Consider the following 14,384-nt stretch of genomic DNA (forward strand, 5'->3'; position numbering starts at 1 on the left):
AATCTGCGACACTTTGTATTGTTCATTTGCGAGTCACCCGTTAAAATATACACGTGCAAACGAGTGGTTGACTGAGTGATTGAGCGAGTGCTTAAGTGTGTGAGTGAGAATGTGTGTGTATAATATAGTGTGTGATGTGTCTGCGTTGTGTGGCGTATGATGTGTGGCGTGTGTATATGTTTTTATGGATGTTTTATATATATATATATGAAAAATGCACCGTGATCGACTACTTAGTTTCCACCATTGCCTCCAGCATTGCCTCCGCCATTTCCACCCATGAATTGACGAGCCCTATAATAATAATAATAATAATAATAATAATAATAATAATAATAACAATAATCAGCCAAAGCATTCCTCTCTCTAAATCTCGGCCAAAAATTCTTACATGTTCATCATTTCTGGGTTGCGCATCATCTCTGCCAAACCACCAGCACCGCCATTACCCATCATTTGCTGGGCCCTAATAAAAATAAAAAAAAATAATATATATAAAAAGACATGGTTAAACACAATTTTAGTTGTATCTGTAGTTGTTTGATTTCTACTTTCTACTTTCTTCATCCCAATTCCCTCCTCCTCTTCTCTCTTTTTTCTTTCTTTCTTCCACATCCATATTAATAAGATATACCAAGTTTTCTTACATTCTAGCGATTTCTGGGTTGTTCATCATATCACCCAATGCACCAGACTGCATCATCTGTTGGGCCATACCCATCAAGGCAGGGTTGTTTAACATGGAGCTGAGATCGGGCATGCCCTCTGGTGCAGATGGAACGCTTCTTGAACCCTCGGTTCTATCAACAGCAGTCGAATCCAACTTGGATTTGGCAGTCTGGAGAGAAGATTTGAGGGTGGGGTTCTCGGGGTCAAGTGTCAAACCATTCTCATAGGCCTCGACAGCCTCGGCATATTTCTTTTGGCAGAACAAGGCGTGACCCATACGGCTATAAGCCTTGCTGTACTTGGGATCAATTGTGATGGCCTGCTTGGCATCATCTACAGCCTTCTGGTGTTCACCCTGCTGACTGTAAGCAGCAGCTCTACAATAGTAATAGTAATAGAATGAAGCAAATAGCCAGATGTGAGTCTACTAAGTTCCACGCTTTTATATATTTATTCCAATTCATTTATATGTCCTTTTCTCTCTCCTTCTTTATTTTGTTACCTGTTTGCATAGTACACAGCCTGGTTACCGTTAATTTCAATAGCCTGGGTGTACAGGTTGATGGCCTCAGGGTAGTTGCGTTCAGCGACCTTGCGGTTACCAGCTGCCTTGAAATCCTCTGCCTTTTTCTTATCCTCTTCAGAGAGCTCGACCTATATACACCCATTCACACGCACACGCCATTAATCATCTATATCTATGTTTTTGACTCGTCTTTTCTTTTTTGAAGTAGCGGATCAAATTTGTCATGATAATTACAGCTAAAAAAAAATCATATATATTAAAATTAATAAAAGAATAATTTTAATATTAATATCAATATCAATAATTCGATTCCAAAAAAGAAAACATCCCCCTTTTATATCTCTTTTTCTTTTTTCCTTGTTTTTTTTTTTTTTTGGTAAAATGTCAAACAGATTTAGACTGTAGGAAAACTTACATTTGACTGGTTCTGGGGTAGGAGACTATAGTCACACAAGGGAATAAAAAGAAACGAAAAGAAAAAAAAATCATATTATTAGAATTTTTCCATAAAATAACAAAGAATAAGAAGAAATGGTCTAAATTTTGAGAATCTCTATACATGTGTATGCATGTACAGATATTTGTATATATATATATATATATATATATAAAGATTATTATTTTACCTGTGCCTTTGACTTGGTCTTTGTCTTGAGATAGACCTCAAAGATAGACAAAAGGTTGGCAGGCTTGGTGCTGTAAAGAGCCTGTTGTTGAGCATCTTCGGTGTCTACACCAAAGGCCTCACCGATGCATTGCATGGCAACTAGATTTATTATAGGTTAGATTTAAACAGCATCAAAGATGTATATATATATATATATATATATATATATATTGGGAATTATAAATTCGCACGTACGCGTATTTGTAATACTATTATTATTACTATTATTATTATCTTACCTTCAATGCCCTCAACATCATCTGAACTGATGGTGTTGTCATTGCAAGACTTTTGGAGGAACTCCAAAATAGAGAACACAAGAGCTTTCTTATTTTCAGTGGCCATGGTTGAATAATGGAATCAATTAGAAAGAGAAGATTTAAAATTCTCAAGCCTTGGGAGTTATAAAAATAAAATAAAAAGGGTACGCACCCTTTTTTTTTTATATAGATATATTTCTTTCTTTCTTTTTTTCTGAGACAAATTAAAGTCTCAGATTTAATATCAGAAGGTGGTGATTAAACATATTAAATCGCAACTTATACCAACTTTAATTTAGGGGTGTTCAGAGGTCTTTCAGACTTTTAGATTTATACTTTTGAGTTTAAATTGAAAGAAATTATTGGCTTGAATTGATTTAAAAGCATAAAAGTATAAAAGCAAAAAATAAAAATCTTTGATCTAGGGCTTAAAAGACTTTTTTTTTAAAAAAAATACTCTGGTATTTGAGATTATATTTGCATTTCTAGGAATAATCAAGCGCAAATAATAATCATAATTATAAAGATATCATTGTCGCACCTCATATTAATAAAATTTTGGTCAAAGTATTGCTATCGGATACGTAGGTATTTAAATATGTAATCGGCGTTTTAACATGAAAACCAGTCAAGAAAATATATTTTTTAAAAAAAAAAAGAGAGAGAGAGAGAGAGTCGGTGTTGCTTATTACAAAAATCTATTTTTCCCCTTTTTCATACTCACACACACACACACATAAATATATATTACTTTTTATTGCTGCGTGAATCACTTTGACCTGTCACAGAGATACACACTATTTGTACACTGTATTAATTATACGCAACGAAGCCTACCAAAAAAAAAATATTAAAAAAAAAATATATATATTATAGACCTGACACGATCTATTTATCTTTTGTGGTCTAAATACACTTCCTCTCTTTCTCTTCATTTTCTCTATCAACCTCTTTGTCTCTTTTCCATTGTACATCATGACCACCAATAAACGATCTCGAAAATCTTGCCCTTTGTGCTTTTCCCCTGTTGAAGAATTTGGAATTCATCTAGATTCTTCAATTGTAATGTGCTCAGATACAAAGGTAAGAATATTATATATACGCACTTGTATAAATAGATTGTACAAGTAATCCTCAAGAGACTGAATAAAAAATCCAAGATCTAGAATAATAGATTATAAAAGAAAGAAACTACAACAAGAACAAAAAGAAAAAAGAAATGAGCTCTGACATACACACACATACACGAATTGTATACAACGTATTTTCTTTTTCTTATTATCGTTTTAGTGTGATTACCCGTTTAATGATTCCCTGGAAGAATTCATAAAGACTACACGACGCCTTCCTGCCAAACGACACAGATCTCGTGCTGCAAAGCCACCTGGATTTATCAATGATAACAGTTGTAGGCAAGGTGCATTACTTTCGAATAAAGAGCATTTGGATAGCTCCTCACAGAAAGTGCGCTTAGATTCCAGTGTCAATGTAGCCATGGATAATAGTGAAGTCTTGAATTCCTGTAAGTCTTCTTTTTTTTAAAAACTTTATTATTATCATTATCATTGTGCGTGTATTTAACAGTATAGACACACAACTATTGATGCATATTAAGGAATCAAACCCACTCAATTTTTCAAACACTTTTTTGTTTATGTATGCTTGATTGACATTAGTTTCTGAGCCAAGCAGCTTGACTTCTACTTCTACTACGCCGTTTATCGATGCTGAGATGCAGAATAACAATGATGCGGTTTTTGATATTATGAAGGGTATTGAAACAGACGGTTTGTCGGATACAGCATCTCGGTTTTCTTTGGCAGATATTGAACATTTACTGGGTGATGAGGAGCAACATTTAGGCGAGAAAGACTATGGATCCTCGTCTGTGGTGACACCCAAGGATGGAGAGGAACTAGGCTGGATGACTGGATTAAATGATGTATTTAACTTTGGACCTACAGACTCTAAATACGATCCATTGACTGGGAATCAGGAATTCGATATATTACTTGGTTTGTAAAAAGGCAAAGGCAAAGGCAAAGGCAAAGGCAAAGATATATCAACAAGCTCTTTCTCTCTTTCTACCTCTTACACGCATATACACATACACAAGCCATTTATATATTTATTTTTATATGGCAGAAAAAGAAAAAAAGTTCCCTTTTTTTCCCCTTTATTCTTCTTCTTGTACATAAGTAGGAAAATGCTTTGATGACTTTATTACTATTACTACTGTTATTGCTATTTTCTTATAATTTTACTTATATTTATTTATTCTTCTTACTCCTCTCCTTTCATCTGTGTGTTTCCTTGTACACTACATTCACATTAAATTTCATTTTCTTATACACCTCATTGTACATTCTTGATTTTGTCTATAACATCTTCTTTTTCTTTTTCCCTTTCATTTCCTTACTTTTACCAAACAAATAAAACCAAATTAAACACATCTTTATCAATAATGTAAAATTCCGTATTCTTTTCTGTTATTATTATAATATTCAATATTTCATTTATTTACGAAATTCATAATTAGGGAAATTAAAACAATGATAATAATAGAATAGAATATAATAGAATAGAATAGAAAAGAAAAGCAAAAGGCAATATATAAAGTAAAAAGTAAAATAGAGATAGAAAAATAATAGAAAGGAAAAGAAAAGGAAAGAAGACAAGGGAAGGAGAAGGAGAGTTCAAGTTTATTAAGTATCTTCCTTTCCATCTTCTGCCCGTGTTTTCTTTTGCTTTCTCTTATTAATTTCCTTTTCATTTTTCATTGATCAGTTTGGCAGTGAATCCACACGCTTTTTTCTGGGTTTGCGCATAATTTTTTTTTTAGGAGAAATATTTAAGAAAGAAAGAAAAAGGGTGAATAAAGGGTAGTATATGTAATGTAACGTAACGTAACATAACGTAGCGTATCGTAGTGTATCGTATCGTAGCGTAGCGTAATGTGCGTGCGTGTGTGCGTGCGTGCGTGCGTGCGTGCGTGCGTGCGTTTGGGAAAAATTATAATTTAAGAAGAATAAAAATAAAAATAAAAATAGTGATAGTGATAGTGATAGTAAGAATAAGAATAATGGTAGCAATGCTAATGATTTAAAACTGAAGTAATAATCGAACGGTTCCATTTGGCTTAATTTCCCATTCTACCAACATTACAGCATGATCCGACAGGTACTGGACCAGCACAGAGTCTGTGACGGGCATATAGCTTTCTTCGTCTTGCTTGCGTCTCTCGGACCATCCAGACAAGGTGTTTGTGTCGAGCCGACGTGAGCGGGCGCAGAGAACTTCGGATACTTGGCTTGGGTGTAGTGACAGCTTATCTGACAGACAGCTGATCAAGGCGTTCAGGGTGAGGGAGGGCAAATAAAGGGCTTGTAAGCGAGGGGATTTTCCTTGAGAGGAGTTGGAGTTGGAGTTTGAGGAGGAGGACGAGGAAGAATTGGATGCAGAAGCCTGAAAGCATTGATGCTGTGTGGTTTTGATGTCGACATAAAAGTTGATTCCTTTTTTTTATATATATATATATAAAGAATAAAGGGTTAATAATGTATTGTATACATATATTTACAAGAAATACTATTTTTCTATTGTGAATTATTATTTTTTAAAAAGATTTGGTATCAAGGAATCAAGAAAGCTTCATTTCTTATTCTCACCTCTTGTTTGACATGGGAGCATACTATTTGAAGAAAGGTTATTGCTGTTCATGGCGGATAATAGATCGACGTCTGGGTGGGTTCTCATTGCACTCTCCAAGGAAATTCCCGTAAAGCCATCAGTATATGATGGGTATGTGGTGTCAAATGGAGCTGCAATGAGCAATGGGGGTGTGAACAGGCTGTCAGAGATATCAAAATGCCCTGGTTCATCTTTGAATGGTTCTGCGAGAGGAGAAGACGGAATGGACTGGAATATACTGTGCGAAATTGCTCTTCGGTTATAGATATTCCACAGTGGGTTTGTCTTGTGGTTTCCTTCTGCTGTGTAGTCAAATTAAAATTTAAAGTGTTAATCATTATTATTATTCTAAATATCAAGGTTCTTCTTTACTTACAGAAAAGTTTTTCAAGATGCCTGTTGATCTGCTTGGCATCATCTTTAATTTTGCGTTCAGCACCCTATTTTGATAGAACACAATATTCCAAAAGTAATTAATATTTCGTATATTTGTCTAGGTTACATATTGATACTAAATAATAAAGCTTTACCTTGTCTCTGAACAATTTAATCTTGCAGAAGCAGCTCTCGACATAGTCGTAAGTACCGTATTGGCTGTCAGAATCTTCGGCACATGGCTTTGAGTAATAGCCCAAGGTGGGACTGGGTGCTGAAAAGTTCATCTTTGTTTCCATGTGGGCCCTCATTGGAATTCCCTTGACTCCTTTGATGCGTGAAAAGTCGGTAGAAAGACAGTTGAGTCGGACATAGAGAGTTGCACCTTGACTTCCATCCCATTCAAATGAGACACGGTCAAAATCAGACACCTGTACTTTAACAATTCCAACAGATCGATCGAGGTCTAAGTTCAATTACGTAAATGAATGAATAAAGAGATAAATAGATAAATAAATAAGGATTATGCAAGGAAACTCAACGTTAAATTTTGATTTTTTTGTTTTTTTAGATTGATCATTTTACCTATTTCGACAGCTCGGGCATGATGAGTGGCTCTCTGTTGGCTCATCCAAAATTTCCAATAATTGGATGCTACTTTGCGGTGAGCTGGGTTGTGGAATGTCAGTGCAAATGTGCTGGTGAGCTTTCCGGCAGAGCTGTATGTATCGTTCAGTCGAATGGCATACAATTGACCACGGTTTAGATAGGTTAAAGATTCGTCACCTGTCTTTTGAGCAGCTGCTGTAGGTGCTAATATAATAATTATAATAATTATAAAGGTAGAGAGAGAGAGAGAGAGAACAGAATAATATGATAAGTATCAAAGGGACACATTACAGCCAAGTCCCTCGTTTATCTCTTCCTTTTTCTCCCCTTTTGCTGTCCTTGGTACATTATTATTATTATTATTATTATTATTTGGCTTCTAGTGACACAGATGCATAAACCTACACATTACATTACACCACACTACACTACACCACACTACACTACACTACATTAAAAGGTACTATATGAAAAAGCACTAAACTAAAAAAAACACACCTTCAAGGACTATGTGAAACCGTAGTTCCCTAATTAACAATAATAGAAATAGTACATAATGTTAGATATGTTTCCAAGCAGTTCTATAGTTAACCACACACTGCAGTTGAATCCCCATAATTATATGTGTGTATATACTAATAGGCACACACACACATATATATATATATATTACTATATAGGCTTCTCCTTTTGTGCCTCCTGTTTGATGCCATCTTTTTTTAAGTCTTTTTTTTGCCACCCTCCCAGCTATTATTATTATTTTCTCTCTCTTTCCCATATATATATATATATATATATATATATATATGTATGTATGTATGTATGTATGTATGTATGTATATACTATGTGCCAATGCGAAGTGCATGCTTTTGTCTATCTATAGTGTCTGTGGAAAATCCCCCGTATTGACTGGAACTCTCCATAAGCATTTTCACGCCCCAAGTAACCAACCAACCAACCAACCAACCACCCCTTTTCCTTTTTTTCCTTTTGCTCTTTTTATACATATAAATTTCCTGCTCGCATAAGCACGGAAAGATAGTTTTGCCTTTTGCTTTGTATTTTGTGTGTATGTGTGTGTGTGTGTGTGTTTATGTAATAATGATCTTTAGCACTCCCCCTCCCCCAGAAAATAATGGTAATAATTGTAGAAAGAAAGAAGAAATAAAGAGTAAAAGACACTGTCACTTACTTTGTACTGTCCATGGATCCCTTGTCAATGTCCAAAGTAGGGTCTTCAGGCACAGATTTTAAAATAAGGTTTCGTGCAGGCGTCTCGTTTTCCTGGTGAGCATAGACTCGCTTCTTTCTTGATTGGATAGCTTTTGATAATCCTCTTGCTGCTCCTGCTGATCCTGCTATTGTTAGTGGTGCTTCTGAGGCTGATGCTGATACTGATGCTGAAGTTGATGTTGATGGCGATGTTGATGCTGATGCTGATGCTGATACTGATACTTGTTCTGATGTTAATGATTGTGGCTGTGCTTGTGCTTGTGCTTGTGCTTTAATAGTGGTTAGTGGTGCTGTTGAGCTTGAAAGAAGTCCACGCCTTTTCGGTGGCATGGCAAGTTCAAAATCAAGATTAGAGGCACTGATTGTGTAAGGCGGATAGGCTTCGTGGGATAAGGAGATTGAGGTGTGTGGAAGGAAAGAGGACGATGAAGAAGAGTCGAAAGAAAATGAAGATGAAGACAGGCTGTCTTGGGAGGAAGAGATGATTTCTGACATTGGTGTGTATTGCCAGGCTAATGGAGACGGATAGTCGTTAACTGGTGTATTGGTTGGTGGATGATAGAATGCTTGATTTGCAGTGTGTACTGTATGTGTTGAAGCTGGTGTGATTGCAAAGGAAGTTGGGTGAAGTGGTAAAGAATATGAAGATGATGGAGTAGACGGGACGCATTGTATGGAGAGTGGTGAGTAGCTTGGGTGGTTACTGTTATCATTGTTATTACCAAGCGACTGAAATGAAAAGTAACTGGTCGGACAGGGTTGGTAGACTGGCGAAATCGGTGGCATTGTTCCGGATTGTTGAGTGACATTACTAGGGTCAAGGTACAAAGGAAGATGTTTTTCATGTGCTTGTTGTCCGATCATGTTTTCGTCTTCCAGATAATCGGCAGCACAAGTGTTTGTGGATTTGATATCCATGAGGTTAGTAGATCTGAAAGTATTATCGGTGATATGGCATGAACTAAATTATATATAAAAACATTTTGTTAATAATAATATCTTTATTTATTTATATATTAGATAACAATAATGATATTACCTGTCCATGTATTGAAAAGCCGGATAATTGAGCTGGTTATGTACTGATTGATCGAGTGTATGATCGTATTCTTGATAGCTTAACATTAGGTACAGATAATTTACTTATATATAAATAAATATATTTATTTATATATAAAAATACGTTTGCTTTTTTTCTTTTAAAGAGAGTTGGAGAAAATAAGAAGAGATCCAGAAAAAATAATAAATTAAATAAATTATCAAATGTTATATATATATATATATATATATACAGAATATAAAAGCGCTTAAACTGTAAATAATTATACTCACGGAATAATATTTATATATGTATGTGTATGCGTATGCGTATGTGTGTCTATACAATAATAGAAAGGTTATTGTTATTATTACTTTAGAATAATAAATATAAATTAATAGTGATAGTAATAGTAATAAAATGCTGTATATAACAACGCGGTGGGTTTCTATTCTAGCTGAAAAAAAAAACTAAATTATTGGGATTTTACAAGATACGATGTCAAGATAAAAAAAAATAAGAATAAGAATTATGAGAAAATCACGGCACAATAGACAATAAGTCGTTGAAGTTTAAAAGGGTTCAGAATAAACATCAGTATATCTAATTATATATATATATATATATATATATATATATAATAATAGTAGTAATTTAGATACATAAAACGACATGAACAAAAAATAAAAATAAAATAAAAAAAGCGTAAGGGGTGAGTAGGTAGGGTACGACAGTAGATATACTTGGGAAGTTAACCCAATCTATCTGTGCTAGGTTTGTGCTTTATTTTTTTATTTTTTCTCACTTGCATAGACTTTATATGGTGAAGGTTGAATTCAACAGGGGTTTGTGTGTAAATTTGTAAATTTGTAAATGTGTATATTTGTATATATTTGTATATATATATTGGGAGCCTGCAATGAGGAGGTGGGGAGGCGTAGAGTGGTAATAATAATAATAATGTAGACAAATAGACAAATAGATATATAGGTAGATAGGTGAAGAGAGAGAGAGAGAGAGAGAAGAGATATTTATGTATATAGAATTAAGAGAAAATAGAAACCGAGGCTGGATTCTGACTGCTTACATATGGAAGTTATTTATGTGTAGCCGAGGAGACACGCGAAGGCAACGTTTATGTAAAAGGCAATAGATGGATAGCGCATGGACACTTGGTACAATATTCTATATAATCACTCTTTCCATTTTTATACAAAAAATTCATATATACAATACTTTATTATAATGCAAATGCAAATGCAAATAAAGGTTTTGTGTAGGGCATTTTATGCATTTACCTAAACCTTTGTATTTTATACCATTTTTTTTAATATATTGGCTTTTAACAAACGTTTTCTTTTTCTTTTTTTCTTTTACTAAAAGGTGTACATGTATAAGAGTATTAAAGCAATTAAAGCGTCACAGCGCATTTTGATTTAGGTCCTACATTGAATTATCTAGGTATCCATGTATGTGTGTGTGTGTGTGTGCGCGCAAGAACAAATGTGGCTGTGTGCGTGTGTAATTCTGTTTTTGTTATTATTCGTTCTTGTCTTTGTCTATACATAGCTATATACTCACACTTCTATATAATCACTTGACTCTAAGCATAGTTTTTGACATGTCATACAAATAATAGCCATTTGTTAATTATTAGTGACAGAGTAAATATAAATCCGTGTCTAAGTGTCCATATGTGTAGGAGTAAGGAGATCAAAACTAATAAAATTAAAAAAAAATGTAAAGAAGTGTATAAGACCAATAGATAAAAGTAAAATATATAAAAATGGATGCTAGACTTGTGCAATTGCCAAACAGTCCTCCGAATAAGAAAGAAACAATATGTAAGATCATAGGAGGTTATTATTATCATTATTATCATTATAATTAGCATTAGCATTATCATTAGTATTAGCATTAGCATTGATGTAATAATTATTACTTCAGGTCAATAGATATTAATACAATTTATAATAGAATATCAGGCAATACTGTTAACAAGAAGAGTAAAATCATTTCCAGAAAAGTCTAGGTTGTTTTGAAGATCAAACAATTCGGCGGTAAGGTTGGGGTCTTTATTTTATATTTTATTTTGTGGGATAATCAGGGACAGTAGATGTACAGGCAAGCTTATATAGATACAAAAAAAAGCACAATGTGTATATCTTCATTTGCATTTCTATTGACTTTGGACATATACAAATTTACCAATAAAGGCCTAGCTATATATTACTTTTTCTATTTATGTTAAAGCACAAAATACACCTACTTGCAAGGTTTGATAATAATAATAATAAAAATAAAAAAAAGAGGGAGCAAAGGCAAAATTTGCATATATACATACATAATTATGTATACGGCTTAATGCGTCTGTCTATCAATGGAAAACAAGGTGCTATTGGTATTAGAAACCTTTAACTTACCTTATACTATACAGCTATTCATATCATTTATAATGAGTTGAAGGGTGAAAACTAACATGCCAAAAAAACATCCAAAGAATATACGGCACCAAAACCAAATTAAAGAAAAGGAAAACACATGCCATGACTACTTATAATTCACTGTACTATACACTTCAAAAATAATATATATATATAAGATGTATATTTATGAGGGGGGGTTAGAAAGGTTATATTATATTATATTCTATAAACACGTTTTAATTCTTTTGATATGTAATAGAGGTTTCGTTCTTTAGTATTATTCAATTTTGGACCGTACTTGTATTTGATAGATTTTTCTTAATGGTTTATAATTAATAGTAATAACAATCAATACTTAACAATCAAATCTCGACAAAACTTCTAGAACCATCCAGGTTATTCTTCTTTACGTATTCAACAGAAAAGAAAGAACAAAAGAACAAGACTTTATCTAACTATCTCTTTACTTTGCTGGCCTCTCTGTCTGTCTGTTTGTTTATTTATCTATCTATCTTACAAGCATAGGGTTAAAATATGTATTTTTCTCGTATTATTCACACTTACTAATTGTTTATTTTACCTTATTGATTCAAAATAGAATGAAGTATATATGAATATCAAATTTACTCAATCTCGGATAAAGTTTTGCTTGTAATAATACAAATATACAAATATCTTTTGTGCTTTAGAAAATAAGAATATAATAAAACCGCGTCACAATCTAAAATAAAATAAAATAAAATACAATACAATAAAAGCCCCTCCTTCTTCTCCCATCTCCTTCCTGTCCCAAAGCATTGTATTTTACTTGCCTTGTATATCTATTTATCTATCTTTGTATGTTTGTGCGTATGTTTTTGGGTAGATAAAGTATAACTTGAGTCGAACCAATTGAACAAACAGAAATATTTGCAATATGAGATAAAAAAAAATCAATCAACTACAAAAAGAGTTAGTCACCTGTGTTTTGTGTACTGGAAAATCCACACTGTCATACAAAACAGGGATGACAAAGGCCTGTACATTTTATCTTAATCATTACAAGCTTTGGGTATTAAACAAAGGAGGATTTTATTTATTTACTTTTATTTTTATAAATAAATAAAGGCTATTTCAAATTGATTGACTGATTTAATTGATTTAATTTTGATTGACAATTTGAAATATATATATACCTTATATTGCTACTGTTAGTGGTTTTGATGTTGGTATTCGTGTTTGTATTAGTATTGGCAGTTATTATCATTCCCTTTTACAAAAAAAAATTAAGATTATCTTTTGTATACTTTAATAAAGCGAGTACAATAAAATGTATATTTCTTTTTACCTTGTTATTTTTTTACTCTTTATTTTATCTTTAGTTTTCTCTTTATGTCAATCACGTTATATTAACCATTTGCGCTTCTTTAAATAAGTGCGGTGCTATTTTTTATTTAGTAGGAGCTTATATATCCTTCTTGTTTGTATCTCAGATATTCAAAATTATTTTTCCTTGTTATTATATATAAATCAATTTACTTATATTCAATCTTTATGAGAGTAGTTTCTTGTATTAATAAATAAATACAATGTGTGTTTTGCTCACGTTATGGTTGTAACTGGCTTTCCAGTCTTAAGATTTCTCTTCTCTCATTTCTTTATTTTTATACAAAAAAAACAATTGTGCTTATAATCGGAGATACAATGACTGAGAATTAACTATCTATAAAATCATATTAAAGCCCGCCAAACATTGTGGGAAAAATCATTAATCCTAATCTTAACTGATAACAAAAGAAAAGAAAAGCAGGTATACTATATTTCGGGTAATACAAAATGACTCTAGATGGCGTTGGTGCTGTATAATAGAGTATATACATATAACTATCTCATTACTGTAAAAAAAATGAAAAAGTGATACTGAAACTAATGCTAATTGTCATTATCGTTATCATTAGCATACTCCCTTGGATTATTAGAGTTTCTTGATAGAAATACACACATACATACACATAAATATATATATATATATGTATGTATGTCTATATACAAACATACACACACATACATACATACATACATACATATATGTACTTGTATTGATCTCCTTTGATATATATATATATATATACATATATATATATGGAAAATATAAACTATTTTTTTTTAAAAAAATTCATTCGTTCATAGGTGTAAATTTTAATACAAAAAGAAAGGAAAGAAATAAGTTTGTGTTATTGATATTATTATCTATCAACGTTCTCGTTCCTGTATGTGTGAGTTATCTTGGCTTACAATTTTGGTATTCGAATTCGTGCTTCTACAGAGCGTATTTTTGTAATAAATATATATATACACATTGTTGTTGCTTTTGTTATTTTAAATATGTAAAGAAATAAGAAAGCGGAGAACCTTAGATTCCTTATACTACTTTATTTAACCTTTTTCTTCTTTTTTCTTTACTTGCTGTATAGACATTAAGCACTAGGATGTATAGACCGGCTTTATTTTTATGCTTGAAAAAAAAGGGGGGTACATATGCCAACCACAGAAGATTAGATTTATATTTGTGTGTATATTCTTTACTTACAACTCGGGCCATAGACATTCAGAGAGACAAATTCCAGGCATTTGGTTGCATTGATTATTATTTTAGTTTTTAAGGTTATTATATAAAAATACTATAAAGCACAAACACACGCTACCTTTTGGTGATAAATAGAGGGAATTAGTATCACCAATATAAATATAAATATAAATCGAAAATTCTTTCAAAGCAAAAACCAAGGAGAATCACTAATCGATAATTACATATAATAAACAATTAGATAAATTGATATATGGTTATTCTATTCTATTATTATTTCTTTAGACAGACAGTAGTACAAAATGTACCCAAAAACCCCACTT

The 14,384-nt window shown here is 32.6% G+C and overlaps 1 protein-coding gene across 1 annotated transcript; it reads left to right on the forward strand.

The window, feature by feature from the left end:
- Positions 1 to 3,097: 3,097 nt before the first annotated feature.
- On the forward strand, positions 3,098 to 4,145 carry PHYBLDRAFT_167609 (hypothetical protein; the record flags this gene model as incomplete). The annotated part of the gene is made up of 3 exons (XM_018435677.1): positions 3,098 to 3,205; positions 3,413 to 3,644; positions 3,799 to 4,145. 3 exons carry the CDS (start codon positions 3,098 to 3,100, stop codon positions 4,143 to 4,145), a joined length of 687 nt encoding a protein of 228 aa, XP_018292224.1.
- Positions 4,146 to 14,384: the final 10,239 nt, after the last annotated feature.

Source organism: Phycomyces blakesleeanus, assembly GCF_001638985.1.
Source record: "Phycomyces blakesleeanus NRRL 1555(-) unplaced genomic scaffold PHYBLscaffold_9, whole genome shotgun sequence".
Classification (NCBI taxonomy): domain Eukaryota; kingdom Fungi; phylum Mucoromycota; class Mucoromycetes; order Mucorales; family Phycomycetaceae; genus Phycomyces; species Phycomyces blakesleeanus.